General features: G+C 41.5%; 1 protein-coding gene across 1 annotated transcript in view; it reads left to right on the top strand.

Annotated features, from left to right (window-relative positions):
- The window catches only part of pappaa (pregnancy-associated plasma protein A, pappalysin 1a), an 87,611-nt gene that overhangs the window by 26,676 nt on the left and 41,217 nt on the right, over positions 1–19,718 (top strand). Inside the window, exons 8-10 of the mRNA XM_087177493.1 lie at positions 7,523–7,651; positions 7,844–7,935; positions 10,714–10,910. Of these exons, the coding sequence (XP_087033619.1) occupies positions 7,523–7,651; positions 7,844–7,935; positions 10,714–10,910 (418 nt within the window). The remainder of the gene's footprint in view (positions 1–7,522; positions 7,652–7,843; positions 7,936–10,713; positions 10,911–19,718) is intronic.

The raw sequence follows: 19,718 nt of genomic DNA, 5'->3' as shown, positions 1-19,718 counted from the left end.
GGTGGTAGTTTGTTTGGAATGGCTAAGGGCTGGGAGGTCATGGTGACAGAGTAAATTATGGTGGGGAGTAAGAAGGGTGAAATGGAGATAGAGGGGTGGAAGGTTGGACCAGTTGGGGGTAAATCATTGTTAGGCCCATGGGGGCAATAGGTGAGGAGAAGAACTTTTGGGGGTTGAGAAAGTATGAAGAGAGAAGGTTGGAAGGTTGGGTTAGATTGATCCCATCCCTGTGAGGCACCCTAGCCCATGGGCTAATCCTCTTCCTGACATGAGTTCCAGAGCTGTCATTCAGTCAAAGCCTATCTCAGGGCTGATGTGAAGAGACCTCCCAGCCAAAAGAGAGAGAGAGGGCAGCTCTCCCACCATCAATACTACCGCTCATCCCCTCTGTAATCGGACTCTGCCCTGTTTCTGTACCACCCTTCCCCATTATATTCTCCATCCATCCCATTATACTCTGCCAAGTCTGCTGCTTCTTGAGAATATAGTCTATCTTATATGTCCTCTTAAAGAGAAGATACAGGATTTGCTTATTTATATTTTTTTGTATTTCATACTTTCTGGCTAATTATGAAAAACAGCTCAGAGCTTCAGGAGTCATTATTGCGAGTACCCACAAACGTCATCAGTATATTTCAACAGAGGAAAAGCGTCTGAATCCTACCTTTATGAAATTTCTCTTTTTTCAGCCTTTATATTTCTGTCATCTTGTACAAATCTGAACACAACATCTATTTACAATATTGTATTGTGTATAATACAGTATATATTATATATATTCATATACAGTATATTATCAGTTTCCTATCCAGGAATATGGCATGTGTAGAAGTCCATGAGGACTACTCTCTTCACTCTGTCTATAACTCATGAATATGGTTCATATTAGGAGGATTATGCAAGACTCATTTCCAGTCTCCAACATCCTATAGAGAAGCGGGGGTGTATGAAAATTTATGGGTGAATAATAGGTGATGCCAAAATCTTCATACTTTATTAAAAATAATATTAAAATGTATTTTTTCAATGATAGAATGAAAGTTATTCTACTAACATCAAATTTAGAATTAATATATATATATATATATATATATATATATATATACATAGAGGCCATGCATATATCACATATATTTTTTAAATGCATACATTTGCCTTTAAATTGTTCTTTTAAAGTACCTCTCATAGATCTAAACATGTAGTCTTGGTTTGTTAGACCGTAGGTGTAAAATGAATGGCAGTGAAACCTCAAATGCATGTCAGCTGCCACACCGACAAAGGGAGCATTGCCCTGTTTGTTGTTCTTGCAGGCTCAATCTAAGATTTCTCCTCAACTTTCTTAAATTTATCTGCTTTTCTCATCTGGGATTGCTCAGCCAAGAACAACAAGCAGCTACAGAACGGAAACACATCCATATGCATGCTCACACATAAGCCTAGTGCACACATCAGTGAAGGCAGGAACACACACACACACACACACACACACACACACACACACAGATGAGCACAGACACACACTAACCCTCTTCTTGCTCTCAGTAGCAGGCACATACATTCGCACATGCTTCCATGTGTAATCACTTGGTACTATCAAAACACCTTTGAACGGCATATTACGGTGCCTTGTGCCTGACTTTGAGCTAAGATAAAACCTCTATTCCTACAGGGGTCTTGAGAAGAATGTCTGGATGCACAAAGACGCACCAATGATGAAATCTTATCACGTGACACCTTGTCTGCAACTGGAATAAAATCCTTTGTAGTATGAGTTGTATATCAGACCAGTTACATATCTTATCTAATCAGCTACAGATGAAAGTGTTGTTTTATGAATTCTGGGTGGCTGGCAGAAGTCATGTCTATCACATACACGCATGTGTCAAATTACTGTACCACATCAAATGAGACCTAGAGATGATGCTGGTAATTAGCTCTTTAACAAATTTACTGTATATTTACATCCCTATCATTCTAAATGTTGTTCTTATACTGTAGTATATCCCACTAACCCAGTTCTAAGGGGTGGAGGGATGGAGAATTTGTAGAACTGTGATACAACTGCACCATTTGTTCTCTTTCATTCTTCCCTGCTGCCAACAGCATGGCTATTAGCAGTGAGGTCAGGAGAAATCAAGCATGTACCTAATAGTAGAGTAGCACTATTGACCCAATAGAGCCAAAGGTGAATTATGACACCCAGGTTACGTGTTGCTTAGTAGCATACTTTAGCTCTCAGTCCAGTGCAGGATGTAGAAACACTATTGGTGGAGTAGATCATGGATACACCCTTATGTCTGTATATATCTACCATCATATCTTCCATTTAGAAATACTTTGTTTAATTTACCATTTTTGAACTAACAAGGAATCGGATCTTCCATAGTCGTTTTCTTGCAGTCATTAAGAAGCTTTGATACGAGCAATGGCTAGCTTTGTGTTTGCTCTTTCAGAGCTCTATAATGAGTAATCACATTACTCAGTGTACAGAGTGTAGTGCCCTTTTCTAGTGACCTGAACAAATAGTGCTGTCATGTTTCTAGGGGAGCCCTTTGCCTAGGAAAGGAGTTTATCTAGATGCTTCGAGGTCAACCCTGTCTTCTCTGTTTACATATAACGGATTTGCAACAACAGGGAAACAGGGAAATGCTGTTAATGGCGTGGCATCCACACTACTCCAGAGTTTTTGAGCCCTCAAAACAGAGACTTTTGGAAATGCTGCTGGCCCTGTTTTAGTTTGAAAACTCCGGGGGTTGCGTAGTAGTGTGGACGGGCAGAAACGGAGACCTTTGGAAACATTGACATAGAGACCCAAGATCGCTCCCTGATTGGCTCTCATCAACCTCGACCACTAGTGGTGAAACTAACATGGCTAACAAATTACAAGTGTCTGGACGCACCAATGATGAAATCTCATCATGTGACACCTTGTCTTACTGACCTTGTTGTCTTTGCTAGCAGCTGTTGTGCAGTTAAATACATCTGAATTTTATAATTCTACAACTGCCTTTGCTGTTCCTCGTGCATAGTATTTTCTGCAACTAACCACCTTAAGTGTAGACAATCTGTTTACACTGGCGTGCACATGCCCAGTGTACGTTAATGGTCATGTGATATGCGTTTTCAGGTGTGGTAGTATGGACAGAGATTTTTCATGATACAGGGCTGAAATGCTAAAATCTGAGCTAAAATGCTCAAGGAAAACCTATGAGTGTGGATGTACCCTTTAGAATCCAAACACTGAATCTGGGACCACAATGACAGGGCAGAGGAGTCCAGAATCAAGGTCTTCAGGCGCTTTGATGGGATAAGGGAAGTAATGATTCATGACACAGTGGCATTGGAATTCTTAGTGTAGTCTGGGGAAATAATTTAGGGACGGTATAGGTAACTCTACTGCTGCTGTCTCGTAGAGTTCAACAGTTATTGCTTTGAACTGTAACTATGAACCTGAAAGGGAAAGAAAGGACTTTTAGTTAAATGACGTCTGGGCTTCTGAGGCTGTTCAATCAGGGCTTTAGGAGTTGCATTCAAGAGAAAGTTGTGGGGTCTGGTTCAAGAAAATGTTTGCAGAAGACTGCTATTGGCACTGCCAACCGGTTTGCAGTTGTTAGCCTAGATAGACTTACAAAAGAAAATGAGCGTTGACTGTACTCAGACCACAGACTAAGAGATCGTGGTTGTGCGCTTAGTCATCCACCTCGACTAACTCCCTTTTTGTGGCGGTACACCAACATCATGCAACTTCCACCTTTGCTGTTGAAAGAGGACTGCCATTATTCTTCGGATTGCAAGACGTCACTTGTCAGAAAAGTGTAAACAGGCAACTAATGCTGTCATTTTTCAGGTGTCATCGGTCTCCAAAACTCCAGTAACTGGCTACATTAACTTGACATCAGCTGAATCAAAGCTATTGGGATCTATCTTGATTCTCACTATAATTGTAGAATACCTGTGGGAAGCTACATGGAATAAACCTCAGGATAATGAGGAATAGATGACTGTTACCTCATCATATTTTCCACAGAAGCCCCTATGCCCTATTTATACAGCTTCTCTTTTTAGAAATCACCATTTACTGCTCCGTTTTCCTTATCTGTTCCTCAATTTAATTTTTTTCTCTATGTATTTTCCTGTTCTCTATGTCCCCTTATCTCCTACTCACGCGAATCCCGCCACTTGACTCTTTCTTCTCGCCTGTTCTTGCATGACCATGTCTCTCAGTGTGGCCTGATCAGTCAGAGCAATTACTTCTCTGTGCACTGGATTACCTAGAGTATCTACAGTATCATAGTCATTATCCACTAAAAGGGAATTCATGGGCTTCCTTTCTGCAAAGCAATATCAGCTTCTCTCTTCTTTCTGTCTATTCTGTGTGTTTGCTCTCCTCAAAGATAAAGTCTCCCACAGCTTGACTTTTCCAGGGGCTAAACTAATTCAATTAGAGGGGGCATGTTTGAGTGTAGCCTGGAATTGCACCAGCATGAGCCAATGCTGCAGAAAAGGACATAGTGTAGTATAAAAGAGAGTCTGTCAGGTCAAACATTCTGTGTTGATAATGATAAAGCCAACATAAATATCTCATCCTAGGCACGAATTCTGCTATGGGGAAATTCATTTTGTTACTTGATCTTTAGGTTCATCGGTTTTTATACTTGGGACAACACAGCTAACTTGAACTTGGTCTGCTTTCGTCTGCTGGGAATGTGATGAACAAACACAGGAGAAATGGAGGAACGAAGATGAGGGGAATAAAACAAAAGCCATGTACCGCAGTCAGAAATGACCTGAAAAAAACTTGTAAATGTAAATCTTTTGTTTGTGTTTCTTTTCTTTTTTTTTCTTTTTTTTTTTTTTTACATGAATCACGAAAGGCAGAGCATATATGCACACAAACAAACGCACATATGTTCACCTTTCAATCTGCTGTGGGTGTAATATGTTTGTACATGGGTATGCTGAATACCTGCTTCTTTCATTAATGTCATATCAAAAACTGAATGGTCTGACTTCAAGCTCATCAAAGCGTATGGCTTCATCGAACATCACCGAGAGACTTTCTTGGTTTGATTGCCGTCTTTAGCTTTAGCCTTTGTGGAACCAGAGCAGTGTCTGCTGGTGCTGCACTGCACTCACACTGGGGATTAGTATTATTATGGAAGAAGAGGGAATAGTGGTTTATGCCTGTGTACTCTTGTTTAAGCTTGAAGTCTATAGGTGACAGGCAGTAGGTTACTAATAACAGAGATGTGTGTGTGTGTGTGTGTGTGTGTGTGTGTGTGTGTGTGTGTGTGTGTGTGTGTGTAGGAATGTGTGCGTACATGCCTGCATGTGTTGTGAAAGTTAAATGGGGATACTGTTTGAGTCCACTTATACTCTGCTATTCATGTAAGCAGTACAATATCCTTGCATGCTTGTCACTGCACTTACAGCGTTGCAGAGGGCATTCCAAAATTAGGTCTACGGTACTTGATGGTCCACATGAAATGATCTATGGCTGTTCTTCCTATTTACCCTCATTTACTGATGTTGTCCCCCACCCATATACCTAATAAACCTAATAATTTTTGCCCATGTACATAACCGATACTAGCCATGATTATACACAATTATGCATGCCTATCCCCTTTGAATTACACAGAGAACATACTGTATAGCGTGCATTGCAGTAGTCATTTTCTCTATATTGGTGATTGCTGATTTTTGAACTTTAAACTGCATAATTTTCCCTGCTGATATCCCTTGATTCCACTGTGTGTTCCATTGTCAATAATTATTTGTTTCTTTAGTTTTTTTTTTCTTCCATTTCCATTTCTTCCAGTTAATATTGTCCCAGCATGAGCAAACAAGTAAAAAGCCATGAAAATATTATTATAATAAACAATGGAATGTGTTCTTGTCAGTTATATACAGTAGATAAGGGAGCCAATGGATTTCCCTTTGTAATCTAGCATAGTAATCAGCTGTCATTCAAACAGTAGGGAATTGGAACTACATTTATACATGGAAATTAAATGGGAATGGTGGTGTGCGAAGGACAATCTTCAGACAACGATCAATGCATATAATACAGAACCAACACACACACATAAAACATAGAAGAGATTTAATTATTTATTGTGTGAGAGCTCGTCTGAGTCAAAATTAGAATTCAAAGAAATTATGTCATGACTTGGTCGTCAGTCTTTTCGCAATATACACACACACACACACACACGTGCTAACACACACACACACACACACACACACACACACACTCACAAAATGTTGGGCCAAAAACTCTGAAAGCCAAAGAAAAAGAACCATGAACGAGAAACCATGACCATAAGCGACAAATCAAAACTTCAAGTGAGAAACCAAAACTATAAGCAAAAGGGAAAAAAAGAAGAATTCAAAAAGGAAAGAAAACTGTAAACAATACAGTTGCAAATGAGAGTGCTGATGTGAAGATCAGTTATCCATTTCTATTGTTTAAAATAATTTAAATAGATCAATACATGCTGAAACACTCAAATTCTTTACTTGCCTTTACATGTTTTTTCAATTCTTGTTCGGAAGCTTGTTAACATGAAACAGGACATAATAATCTGGATTCATAAAGCCGGCTACTTGCTCCCAGCTGCATGTTTCAATTTATTTTGAGCAATTAAAGCAGAAGATTTTTTTTTGATGAGCCTGAACAGACCCTCGATGTGTATCATTCACTTGATCAGTGGCTCACAGGAACCAGTATGCCTGTTTATAGTTTAAACAGGGACAGAATCCAGCAGAACTTATTGGCAATACAAGTAACATGTAAAGGCAAAACAACAGATCAGAGAGAAAAAGTAGCTACTTGACATGATAAAAATCAGGACAACTGATGTCATGACAGCACCCTCACTTGCACTAATGTTGTTTCTCATTTACAGTTTTCTTTTCTTGAGTTTTGTTGCTTTGCTTATGGTTTTGGTTTCTCATTTTCAGCTTTGATTTTTTTTTTTTTTTTTTTTTTTTGGTTTATGGTTTTGGTTTTCTCATTTATGTTTTTTTTCCTTTCAGACTTTTTTTTCAGACTTCCTTATCATGGTGACTCAAGAAACCATCATGGCGACTTAACATCGGCAAAGTGAGTAGTCCCCCAATATTTCTCCTGTCCATTGTGTATTCATCATGATGGTTCCTTGAATCACTATGATAAGGAAACAGAACTGGACCCCAAAAGTGGGTAAACGCACGTTTATCAGCGCGTGACCGGATAGGTAGATGAGTGGAAGTGTGTGCTGAGACAGATGTTTTTATTTGTGTTGGCTAGCTTAGATACTAATAGATTGCTGCAACACACGCACACCTCACTAGCAAAAAGAGCAGCAGTCCCATCGACCCGTTCTCCACAGGCCTGGTCCGAGTATATCTCTCAGAGCACGATCTTTTACTCTTTCTCTCCTTAGCTCTGATTCTTTATCTGACGTTTCTTTATCTGAGGCTTCACATAATCCCAAAATACGTGGATTTACTGTGATTTATGCCTCTCTCTGTGCAGGGATGTGGTGCCACATGTTGCGTACACCTACCAAGTCCAAACCATATCCAGCCGGAGTGAGAGTGAGCCCTCCCCACCTCTGGTGCACGAACTGGGGTCGCCCTACTGCGGGGACGGACAAATCCAGAGGTAACAGGCACCTACGCACACACAATCAAAAGATATATATATATATGTATACTAAAATGCCTGCATACAGACAGCCTATGGAATAAAACATTGTCAGAAAAAAATAACTCTTAATGTGTTTAATTTGGTATTTATCAGTGTGTGTGTGTGTGTGTGTGTGTGTGTTTTAAGTACTTCTCCCTGCTATTTTAGCTCCAAAGGAGAGGAATGTGATGACATGAACTCCATGAATGGGGATGGCTGCTCCAGTCAGTGCAAGAAGGAGCCGTTCTTCAACTGTGTTGGTGAGTGTTGTGGGTGATGATATACTTCTTGCCTGCAGTCACTGGTTTATTTCTCTGGGAACTGAAGAGAGTTAGTTTGCCGTTAGTGCACCTTGATCAAGGTATTTAACCCCTGACTTCTCAAGCAGATCTGCTCTGTTGGCACCATTAGTAGGATGTGGTTGTAATACATGGCAAAGCATTGCTTGTGTAGGAAATGTATCCAGGGCTAATATGGTCTGGAAAGAGAGTACAGCTTTATTTAAACTAATCCTGTAGGGAAAAAAAGTTATCGAAATATGAAAGGAAAACTACTAAACGAGTATTATTACACGTTGTGTCTAGCACATTTTTTAAAGGGTGATAACTTGAATAATATTGACTGATAAGGATCTAGTCATATTTTACTGCTGATATAAAAGTGATATATTAAATGACTTGTACATGCAGCATTTATCAAGTTAAGATTTTACCACCAGTTTCTTACATAACATTACAATTCTGTTTTCATTTGGATTTGACTGACACAGTTTTGTTTTGTTTTGTTTTTGCATCATATCACAAAATAGCAGGGCTGTAAAGTTTTTGATGAGAACCACAGACTAACTTTGTGAATGAACAGATTTGACATCTGGGCATCTTTTATCCAAGTACCCCATGTCTTTATTTTCTCAAAAGACAGAATAATATGAATGCCATTAGATATCATAATCACTTTGACCTGTAAAAAAAAAAAATAAAAAAAAATCTGGAAATCATTATTTTTTACAAGGCTGAGTGATCTTATTTTACATAGTTGAGTGACTGGCATCTCCTATGTTGTTTTGTTTTATGAATAGATGGATGGTTTCCCGTCCAGTTCTCCTGCTGTCTGACAATCATTTTGCCCCCCTGTTGTGATTGTGTGTGTGTGTGCGTGTGCTTGTGCATGTACAGTACATGCATGCATGCACACACATATGTGAGCCTCTGTGAAGTGGCCACTTAATCCCTGTCAGATTGCTGGATGACTGCATTGGCTGTGCTGTTTTTCCACCAACTGCAGTGCTCAGGGAAGTGTGTAAGTGTGTGTGCGTGTTTGTGTGTGTGTGTGTGTGTGTGTGTGTGTGTGTGTGTGTGAGTCTGACACTGTCTGACATAGTTGTAGTTTTGCACAGAAATCTGACACTATAATGACGGGACCTTCTGTCCATCTGTCTGTATGTGTGAGAGAGTGCCTGCTTGTCAGTGTGCTGGAGAGTAAAAGAGAGAGCTGGATGGAGAATTGACACTGAGTATACAACAGGGCCAGCGTGCTACAGTTTGGATGAGCTTTAATAGGCTATTCACACGACTGAGCCGAATTATATCTGGACTTGATGAAATCGACAAGTTTTTTCACATGACCCCACCTGGCATTACAGTCTCATTGGCCATGTGTCAACAGGGCTTCAAGCCATAGTAAACGCAGGTGCAGATAAAGCATAAAGGAAATGTAATATGATTTTCTTAAGCCATATTCACATATTATTTCTATCACCGAAGTGATAGTTTTGGAAGGTACAAACAAACGAAACAGGTACAGTTTATTTTGTCAGCCTCTGCACCTTTCTTTTCTCTGTCTCTATCCATCTTTGGTCAACTCATCACTCTCTTTCTTTCTGCAACTGTAGAGCTCTCTCTCTCTCTTTTTTTTTTTGCTCTTGCACTCAATCACCTTTCCACTTTTTCCGTTATCTGTTTATTCTATCCCTGTCCAAATTCAAATACTGTAGCGATACTCTTTCTCCTTTTCCATCCTTTCCCTCCTCTTCTCTCTTTAGCTCACACTCTGCTCTGTTGCTCCTGCAGCTTTCACGAGCCACTGTTCGAGCTTCCTCTTGTCCCAGTCTCGCTCCCTTCCCTTCTTCTCTGCCTCTGTTCCTGCTGAGTGAGTGGCGGGAGCGTATTCTGTATGCCCCCTCAGTAGCCCCTCGTTTCACCATTGGCAGAGCACAGAACTAACTTGAGTTTTTGGCTGTGCTGGGGAGGGCTGGAATTTCGAGGAGGAGGCCCCGGCCAACTTGGCACAGAATGCCGCCTTTCCCCCTAACTGGAACCCCACCGGCTGACACTGCTTTAGCTGAGAGCTGAGAGCAATGAGGCCCAGGCAACCTCCTTGCTCTGCTCCCCTCTCTTCCAGTCCATAAGCTTCCAGTTCCAGACCTTAACTCCGGGTGGGATGTCTGGAAAAATTACTGCTGTATCTTTCTTTACCTCTTGACTTTGTCTGGTTCCCCCGCTGCCCCCCCCCCTCTGTGTTTGTCTCTCTCGCTCATTTTATCCCTCTCTCCCTTTTATTCTTTCTTTTTGTGTCTTTCCTCCTGACCTTAACATATTCTCTCATCTCTACTTGTAGATCCTCACACACTCAAGAATTTATCCTCTTTTTTCCCCCATGCACCTTTTATCCCGTACCTTCCTCCCCTGTTTTTTTTTTATCTGGTCCTCTCCCTCTTGACCTTCCAAAATAACAAAGATAAGGTTAGAAATTGTATCCCAAAGGATCAGGGGGTATGAAAGTTCTATAAAAAAGGATGAGAGAAGGGGGGGGGGCGGGTAGTAAAGGTTGGAGTTTGTAAAACCTCACCTGCATGGTGTTGCACAAATGAAAACATGCTAGACACGGAAGAGAAATGTGGTGGAAGGGGTTATGATGAATCTGACCAGCTGACATTAACTGTACTCAATCCTCGCTTTACCTTTTAAAAAAGTCACAAAAAACACATCCAGTGGTTTATTCGAAGTTACAGCTTTTCCCTGTTCTCTTTTCACCTGCAGAGGAGCCAAGCATGTGCTACTACTATGATGGTGATGGAGTGTGTGAGGACTTTGAACGAGAGACTGGTGTGAGAGACTGTGGCCTCTACACCCCCAGTGGTTTCCTGGACCAATGGGCCTCCACCGTCGAGGTTTCCCATGAGGAGAAGCCTTACTGCTCTGGTGAGGTGGCTGCTGGATACCCTGCTGTTACTAAGGTAAGGCCATGATGCACAGCTCCTCCCATCTAATGCACATTACAGGTGCCCTCAGTTAAAAAAGCAAAATAGTTTGATGTAATTTATCATGTCAGAGGTTGACAAGCATTCAATTTTCCAAATGTAGACATAAAACCAAATACAGCTATAGTCATGTATTCCTGCTTAAATTTTTGCTCGACACAAACAAAAAAAAAAACTTATTTTGCTAGTTTACCAGTTAAATAATTTTAGAGACTGGGGCATTTAATTAGATGTCTCCCATGGTGGGTGCGGACGTTTGCTGCTCTCATTAAAGTAATGCTTATTGAAGACAAGAGAAGAAGCCATTGATTCCACCTAAGCCCGGTGGAAGCATTGATCTGTTGCTGTCGCAACGCAGAGAGGGCCTGATTGCCCAAAACATTAGGGTGAGACATACACACACACAGACACACAGACAGACACACAGACAGACACACACACACACACACACACACACACACACACACACACACACACACAGAGAGCTTTGGACAAAAAGAAGTGCATTAGGCTCAATCCTATTTAATCCCCTCTCTAATATGGATGGTCAACGCTAAGGCTTGTTGTTGAAGTATACTATCTCCTTTAAAGCCATTATTTATTATATCACTTGTCCAGTCTCTTGATAGCTTTCAGAGTATTTGTTATTAAAACCAAATGTTAACTTACTTACTTTGATGTTGAGAGTGACATCAATATCCATTGTTAAATTTTATGATCACAAATATTTTAACCCTACAAAGGAGAGATGTTTTTGTTCAAACATTATTAAGGCTTTGCTCCTCCACACTGACAGTGCTGTCTCTTGTCTCTCTGAGGCATGTGTGTGATGTTGGAAGTGTGTGATGTTGGAACTGGAGCTTGTTCCCACTACTGATGATGAATTTTACAAGGCCAATGTACTGGTTATTCTCGAACAGCTGTGGTCAGGTGCCTTGCTCAAGAACACTTTGGCAAGGATTTACGCAAACAGAGGTAGGAGATTAACCAACACCATTGAAAGCATTTGATATTTATATGGCACTGCTTTGGTCTGAGCAAAAAAAAAAAAAAAAAAAAGGAATGTGATCCAACTAACAACATTGCAGATGTTTTATTCTCTGAGAAGAATGAGACACCAGTGGCACATGTCCATATAACCATAAAGAAAGGATTTCTGCTGTGAAGGACACATTGTTCATACAAAAAGTACTTTTACTGTGGAGAACACACTGTTCCCCAAGGGTCATATGTGATGAGATCACCTCGTTACAAGGCCACTGACTGTACACTCTATGTGAACACACAAGTGCATGTGTGGAAAATATGCAAACACAGGTTAACAAAACACTAACGGTCTTGTTACTATCTCTCTCTCTGCCTCTCCGCCTCTCCTTTTCAGTCTCTCTCACTTTCTCACACATTCTGTCACCTATCCAGGAAGTAGACTGTTACATCAAAAATAGTGTCCTCAAAGCCCATTCCTGTCACCGACATCATGTTGATGTAATCACTGTTTTCACTCCAGTAACATGCGCTTCAGCAGCATCAAATGCCATCTCTTCACCTCCAAATAAACTTTGACTACACTGTGTCCTTGCAGTTTCGAGCATGCGCACACACAAACAAAAAAACCAAAACACTGCGTGTTCTGGCAAACACATGCACACACCGTCATGCACATTTATTTGCTTGTGGTAGTCCCCTGGAAAATAAAGCTAACATAACACAGCCTCAAATAACTGAGTTGAGATCCTTGCTCAGGCAATGGTCCTGAGCAATTCTGCAATTGGATGCGTGTGGCTATGGCGACTGTCCTGGAGGCTCTTGCCACAGATGAAGCATGTGAGGGTTGGTTCTGGAGATGAAGAGCAGGCGAGTATAGGCTTGACTTCATTCGTGGATCCAGTTAAAATGTGGCCACTTTAGAACAACATATAAAACACCACAGTGGCTGATCAGTAGCAAAACAAAGTTATCGAAGATGTTGTCTGTTTTGAAGGATCTTTCATGAGTTCTAGCCATCTGGTATTTTAATTGCTGTTTTTGCTGATGTTTTTCTTGATGGCACACAGGAATCTGCCATAGATCGCCCAACGAATAGTCATTTTTAAGGAATCTGGACTGCATTACCTCTCTAGAGTGCTCTGTTCTAGCTCTCTCGGTTTGTGGGTGATTGTTTACGTAACGGGTTTGATTTTCCTGGGTGACCTTCAAGATCTGTCGGTGCAAAGGGATGAGAAAGGCATTTGATGTGATAACAACCAAGAGATCCAAAGTCCGAGCCTCAGATCCACATAGTTACTTAGGATGGTATACTGTTGATCTATGATCTTTATTGAGGTTTTGATGCAATTTTTCTGAGCAGTGTTGTCTGCCAAAAGTGCTGTGGCTTTGCTGATACAGACTCACATATTGCCCTTGACGGGAAGTTAGAAAACTGTTGGCGTAATAGACTGTTTGGCAACTTTAAGATGACTGTCATCAATATTAAAATGGCGAGGATTGAGAAATGGCGACTGCAGCTGGACTGCAAGGCTTATTTTTCTGCATTCAAGGGAGACAACACCGAATATATTACTTGTTGCGTACTTTAAATTTGGCGTGGAAAAACAGTATGAACCTGACTCATCAGGTCACCTTGTTGCAGGCTCTATATGATACGAATGTCAGCTTTGGTGAGAACTTGCAGCATCCAACTCATTGACACTGAGTTGACTTCAGTTGTGTTGGAGCATAGCTGGACATTGGTATGTTAACGAAAAGTATTCCCTCTGCGGGTAGCAGATCAATAATTCCTGAGACTAAATCAATCTGACAACAGAGTTTAGAGTCATTTCAAGGGAACTGATTGGTGTGCAGAAATAAATGCTGGTGGGAGATCGGTGAAGACAGTGTACTGTAGTTACTTTTTTTTCTCTTCTTGCTCTTATCCTTCAGATCAGCACTCATTTGTCTGAAAAGTGAATAAACTGTAGCCTTGTCAGAAAGTGCTGGGTAAAAAAGATTAATCGTCCTATTATTTCACTTAATCATTTTAATAATTTCACTCTCCTGCTTGAAGTCACTGAGGTATAAATATGGAACATGTCGAGACATAGTATCTTTTCTCAAGACACAACAGTTGAGAACTTTGAGTGACCATGCATAAATAAGCTTAAAGGTAACTCTGCCAGGAACTAAGCTGCTGCCGAAATGGCTCTGGGGTTAAATAGTGCACTCGCTCTCTCTTTGTCATTCACCCACTCTCTGTATACTAACCTTAAAGTGAGTGAAGTCATGACCATGATGCTAAATAAGGATAGTAAGATCCGTACACTGGACAGGATCAATGTCAGAGATAAGGGCTGTTGGAAGGTGAACCTTCAGCCCAGTCTGAGGTCCTGAGCTCTGTGGGACAGGTTTTCATTAAGGATATCTCTGTATTTGGCTCCAATCAGCTTTCACTCAACCCTGACCAGTCTCCCTGTCCCTGCTGCTGCAAAACACCCCTACAGTATGGTGCTTCCACCACTATGCTCCACCACTGGAGACATGATGCTTGGAATTGAGACCAAATAGTTAAATCTTGGTTTCATCAGACCAGAGAGTCTTGTTTCTCACAGTCTGAGAATCCTGTAGGTGCTTCTTTATAAACTCCATGAAGGCTTTCACGTGTCTTTCACTGAGGTGAGTCTTCTGTCTCGCCACTCTGCCATAAACCCCAGATTGGTGCACTGCTGATGGTTGTCCTTCTGGAAGTTTCTCCCATCTCCACACAGGATCCCTGGAGCTCAGCCAGAGTGACCATCGGGTTTTTGGTCAACTCTAGGAAGACTCCTGGTTGTTCCAATCTTTTTTTCCATTATAGAGGTTGTGTGCTCTAGGGAACATTCAACACAGCAGAAAATTTTGAAGCCTTCCCTGGATCTGAGCAGATGTGAACTCAACACAATCCTGTCTCTGAGCTTTGCAGGCAGTTCCTTCAACCTCAATGGCGGCTTTCTTTTGCTCTGATATGCATTGTCAGCTGTGGTACCTCATATAGACAGGTGTGTGCATCACGTCCAATCAGCTGAATTTACCACAGGTGGACTTCATGGTGTAGAGTAGCACCTGAGGTAAATTTCCAGTGTCATAGCAAATAGTCTGAATACTTCTGCCAATGAGATATTTCAGTTTTTCCTTTTTAATAAATTAGCAAACATGTCTGAAATTCTTTCTCCACATTGTCTTTATGGGGTATTGAGTGTAGATTAATGAGGGGAAAAATGAAATGAAATTATTTTAGCATGAGGCAGCAACATAACTGAAGGGGTCCGAATACTTTCCGAATGCACTGCAGAATACCCTCTCACTCAACCACACTCCAGAGACAATGTCATTACTGCGGCATGAAGCCAAAATGACAGTAAAGTTCTCTGCTGGAGTTGGTGTCTGGTTAACCACTAGCATTCATCCCACAATATGTACCATTATTGTCCTTCTCGTGCTTGTTTGTGTGCTGGTGTCTGTTCATGTGGGAGAGAGATGAATAAAGAGCAAGAGGCAAACTGAGGCCCAGAAAGAGGTTATAAGTGCAAGGGGAGTTCACAAAGGAAACCAATATTAAGTGTCTAAGCAAGGTGTCGGGCCACCACAAACCACCAGAACAACTCCATAGCCCCTTGGTTTCTCCAAATCTCTGGATCTCTACTGGAAGGAAGAGCACCAGTCTCCTCAAAAGGCATTCCCTCATTTCTCAGGTCTGAGAGTAACAAACTGGACTAAGAACTGGAGCCATATTTTATCTGATAGATTAATTTAAAAACTAGGACGTGAAAAAAATGAACTACTCTCCCAAACTTTGGCGTATTACCATGTTGTCAAGCACTTGAAAAAAATGGCTCGCAAATGAGCCTGTGCCAGTTGTAGTAATTGGTTTTATCAGAAACCAACAGCACATTGTCCTGTCTTGCTAAAAACTCACTTCTTCCTTTGTGGTTTAATTTAATCATGTTTCCGTGTTCATGGTTCACTGGTCTTTGGTAGAGTTGGACTAGAGATGTGCTTCCCTGATACAGAACAATGCTAAAGTGTAACTTACTCTCTGTGTGTTTGTGAGTGTTTTATGTTCTGAATGAGTGTGTTGGGGGTGAGGGAAGTTGATAGTACATCATTTCCTTCTGATCTAGTAAACAAGTCCTGTATTGGCTTTGTGTATCAGCTCCGTTTGATGTCTAAAGACAGCATTTCTGTGTGTGTGGGTGTGTGTTTGTATGTGTGTGTGTGTGTGTGTGTGTGTGTGTGTGTGTGTGTGTGTCTGAGAGAGAGAGCAAAGCGGGCAGCAGTGATAGGGATCTTTGCGGATGCAAGAAAGCAACAACAGCGCAAGAAGGCACTTGAGGAGAAAGAGAGATCATGTATCTGCACGAAATCTCAAGTGCTATGCACTTTTGTTTGTGTGTGTGTGTGTGTGTGTGTGTGTGTGTGAATAAGGAGTATACAAAGCAATATATTTCTAATGTAAATCAAACAAACATACAGGGATACTGAAACCAGAATTTATCCATTGAATGCAATGGTGAATGATAAACTCGATATACAGCATTAGTGTATGAGAGTTTAACTTTTTTGCTTAACTTTTGAATCTTCTCGCATCAGAGCAAAACCAAGGAGAAGGATGGGCGAATGCTACCCACATTCAAACCACTGCTGACGAAGAATTCAGCAACATAAGAATAAATGGTGTATGGAGCCATAAACACATACTGCCCATTTGTACACAATAGCTCAGTAGCCTGCAGTCCACATTACAGAATGTAAACATGTGCTAGATCTTTGTAAGGATGACACACATTAATTTTTGGGTCATGGAGTGTGAATCCCAGCACTGACTTCTAGAGGTAAAAAAAAACTGCAATGGTCGTGGTTGAGGTAGCTGTGGTTCACGAGGTAGAATGGGTCGTCCGCTAATCAGAAGGTCGGTGGTTTGATCCCGATCTCCTCCAGTCTGATCGTCGAAGATACGGAAGCCCGAATTGGTCCTGATGGCTGTTCCATCAGTGTATGGGCGTGGTGTATGAATGGGAGTGGGAATGGGCGAATGTGGCCTAGGCTTTGAGTGGTCTCTAAGATTAGAAAAAGGCTATAGTCCATTGACCATTAGTGATATAGTTATAGTTGATGATAAATAAGGGGTAATTCCATTGTGAAATAGGGATTAAAGCCAAAACAGAGGAAAAGAATAACATGCAGATTGAGAAATGCGGCAGTCAAGTGCTGTTAAACCAGAAATAATAATGAAAGATATATAACGATACATTATACGATGGCTGAAATGACATATGACATAATGTAGGGAATCAGAACCATAAATGACAAATGACTGACAGGGGAACAGATGTGGTTAGCGGTTGTAATTGGAGGTACAACAATCTGGAAATTAGTTTGACCGACAGTCTTACTGCAGTCAAAAGAAAATACATCACTGAATAAAAATTATTGTGAAAGTAGAAAATGGTCCAAAACCATTGGCCATTCCCACATTAAAATGTCCTCAAAATGAGAAGTTTGATCCAATCAAAATACCATACGGACACCAGAGAATGTATGAAGTTAATAAAGTTGAGACACATTAATGATCACAAAAATGCATAACTGCCAGTATAAAATTCTATCCAGGTTTAGTAGCTGTGTTGTTTTTAACCTTTTTGTTCCCTCTTTCAATGTCCGACTTATTACACAATGTTGTAGAGGGCTTCTCATCTAAAATTCGGGGCTACCTGTGAATATAGTAAGGTGGCTCAAGCTTATTTAAAAGACTCTCCCTTTTCTCTTGATCAAGCTCACACACAGGTACACAGTTAGAGACACACAGGCAAACACACACACACACACACACACACACACACACACACACACACACACACACACACACACACACACACATACACACACACACACAAACACACTCACAGTGCCGACTCCATGCAGGATTGTAGGGCAGGTCCATAGGGGACTGAAATGTACTACTGCTGTCTTTGTGGAGCAGAACATAATGTTCCCCCACTACCACACCATGGAATATGGTGAGCCAGCTCAACTTGCTCTAGGGGGATTGGATTGGAGAACTGGCCCTAGCAACTAACCTGTGTGTGTGTTTGTGTGTGTTTTTGTATGTGCGTGTGTGTGTGTGTGTGTGTGTGTGTGTGTGTGTGTGTGTGTGTGTGTGTGTGTGTGTGCGTGCGTGTGCGTGTGCCCATGTGCTCGTAGTCATGTATGTGTGCAGTCTACTTGCCTCCATGTACATGTGTGTAGATGAGTTTGTGTTAGCAGGGAGGGTGCATGTGCATTTAAACTTTAAGATCAAACAGCAGCCAGGTGATTTCTCCAGAGAGGGCTGCTGCCCAGGCAATCTCTGACGCAACCACTGGGCACCCCTGGAGAACACTCCCCTTAATTATACATAAGCAACAGAAGGGATAACATTTTAGTCCTCTCACGCTGCAAGAAATTGCCTATATATGAAGTTCACCCATCTCGAGATGTAAAACAAACATATGTGCATGAGGTCTGGATTAAATAACCTCCACTGCATTCATCTTTAGGTAAGTAGGGGAAGGAGAGGGAGAAGAGAGGCACTGTAAAGGAAACGATTCTGACTAGTAAAAACAAGGAAACAATAACTGGCCCAGTTTTGTCCCAGGCCCCAAAAAAGCCGGCAGTGTGTGTTTGTGTACTTAAGTGAAGGATACATGCATACCGTATATAGGCTACTGCAGAGTGTACATACACATTTACGCACATTTCCCATGCATATACATGCAAACAAACACACAGGAAAAGTTACACATACGGTTGCACAAGATTAAACACACACACACACATACCCGCACACACACACACACACACACACACACACACACACACACACACACACGCATGCCCACAAAAACAAAAGCTCATACAGTAGCCGAGCTGTTGCTTTCAGCAGTACAGGAGGGCCAGCTACTCTGGCACTGTGTCTCTCACCAAACATTCCCCCAAACCACACAGCCCTCGTCAGGCACGGTGCCAGTGACTTAAGCGTGTGGTAACATTAAAAAGAAACCTCTGGGATGGCGTTCCTTTTTCCCTTTTACTTTTCCCGTTTCAATTATTATTGTGGTCCTGCCATGTGGAAACCTCATTGTGGCTGGTGTATTTTTTTTCATGGCACTGATGACCCCCCCATAACATTTTCAAGCTGTTAATATGCAGGGTTTTGGCCCTGTTTTATTGAGCATAGGGGGCCACTGAATGAGGGACATTTAAATTCTCCGCAGACCCATCTGTTTTCAACTTGCTGGCATTGTATGCTCACCAATCCCTATACATTAGTTTGTGGTTTATGTTCCCTACCACCCACTCACTACCCATGCCTGCCCTGATGAGACTGGGATAGGTAAACTGCATAATTGCAGCCACTCACTAACTTTTACAGCCCCATTCTCAGTACGCCATGGAAGTCGCCCATCATTAGCCCTGGACCAATGAGACGGTGAGCTTCAGTGGGTATGGGTGGGGCTGGGTGACAGGACATTACCTCACACACCAGGCGCTCACCAGCATTCCTGTAAACCATGGGATGGTGCTTGGAAACTCATACTAGTTTCTCTCTGTTGCTCTTTCTCTTTTTCTCTTCACAAATGCCTCACAGATGCTCACTCCTGCTTCCCATGCTCAGGCTTCAAATTTTTATATATACGCCTTTAACAAAGAGAGAAAGAGGAGTGCAAAAGAAATACCTGTTGATGGAAATAGACACATTTTAGGAGGTTGTGTGACAAGATAAATATCCTCTTA

The sequence above is a fragment of the Seriola lalandi genome, unplaced genomic scaffold (genome assembly GCF_002814215.2).
Source record: "Seriola lalandi dorsalis isolate HSWRI2012SDOR001 ecotype SW California unplaced genomic scaffold, Sedor1 jcf7180002054606, whole genome shotgun sequence".
Classification (NCBI taxonomy): Eukaryota; Metazoa; Chordata; class Actinopteri; order Carangiformes; family Carangidae; genus Seriola; species Seriola lalandi.
Note: the sequence above shows the minus strand (reverse complement) of the source record. Positions and strands in the feature narration are given on the sequence as shown.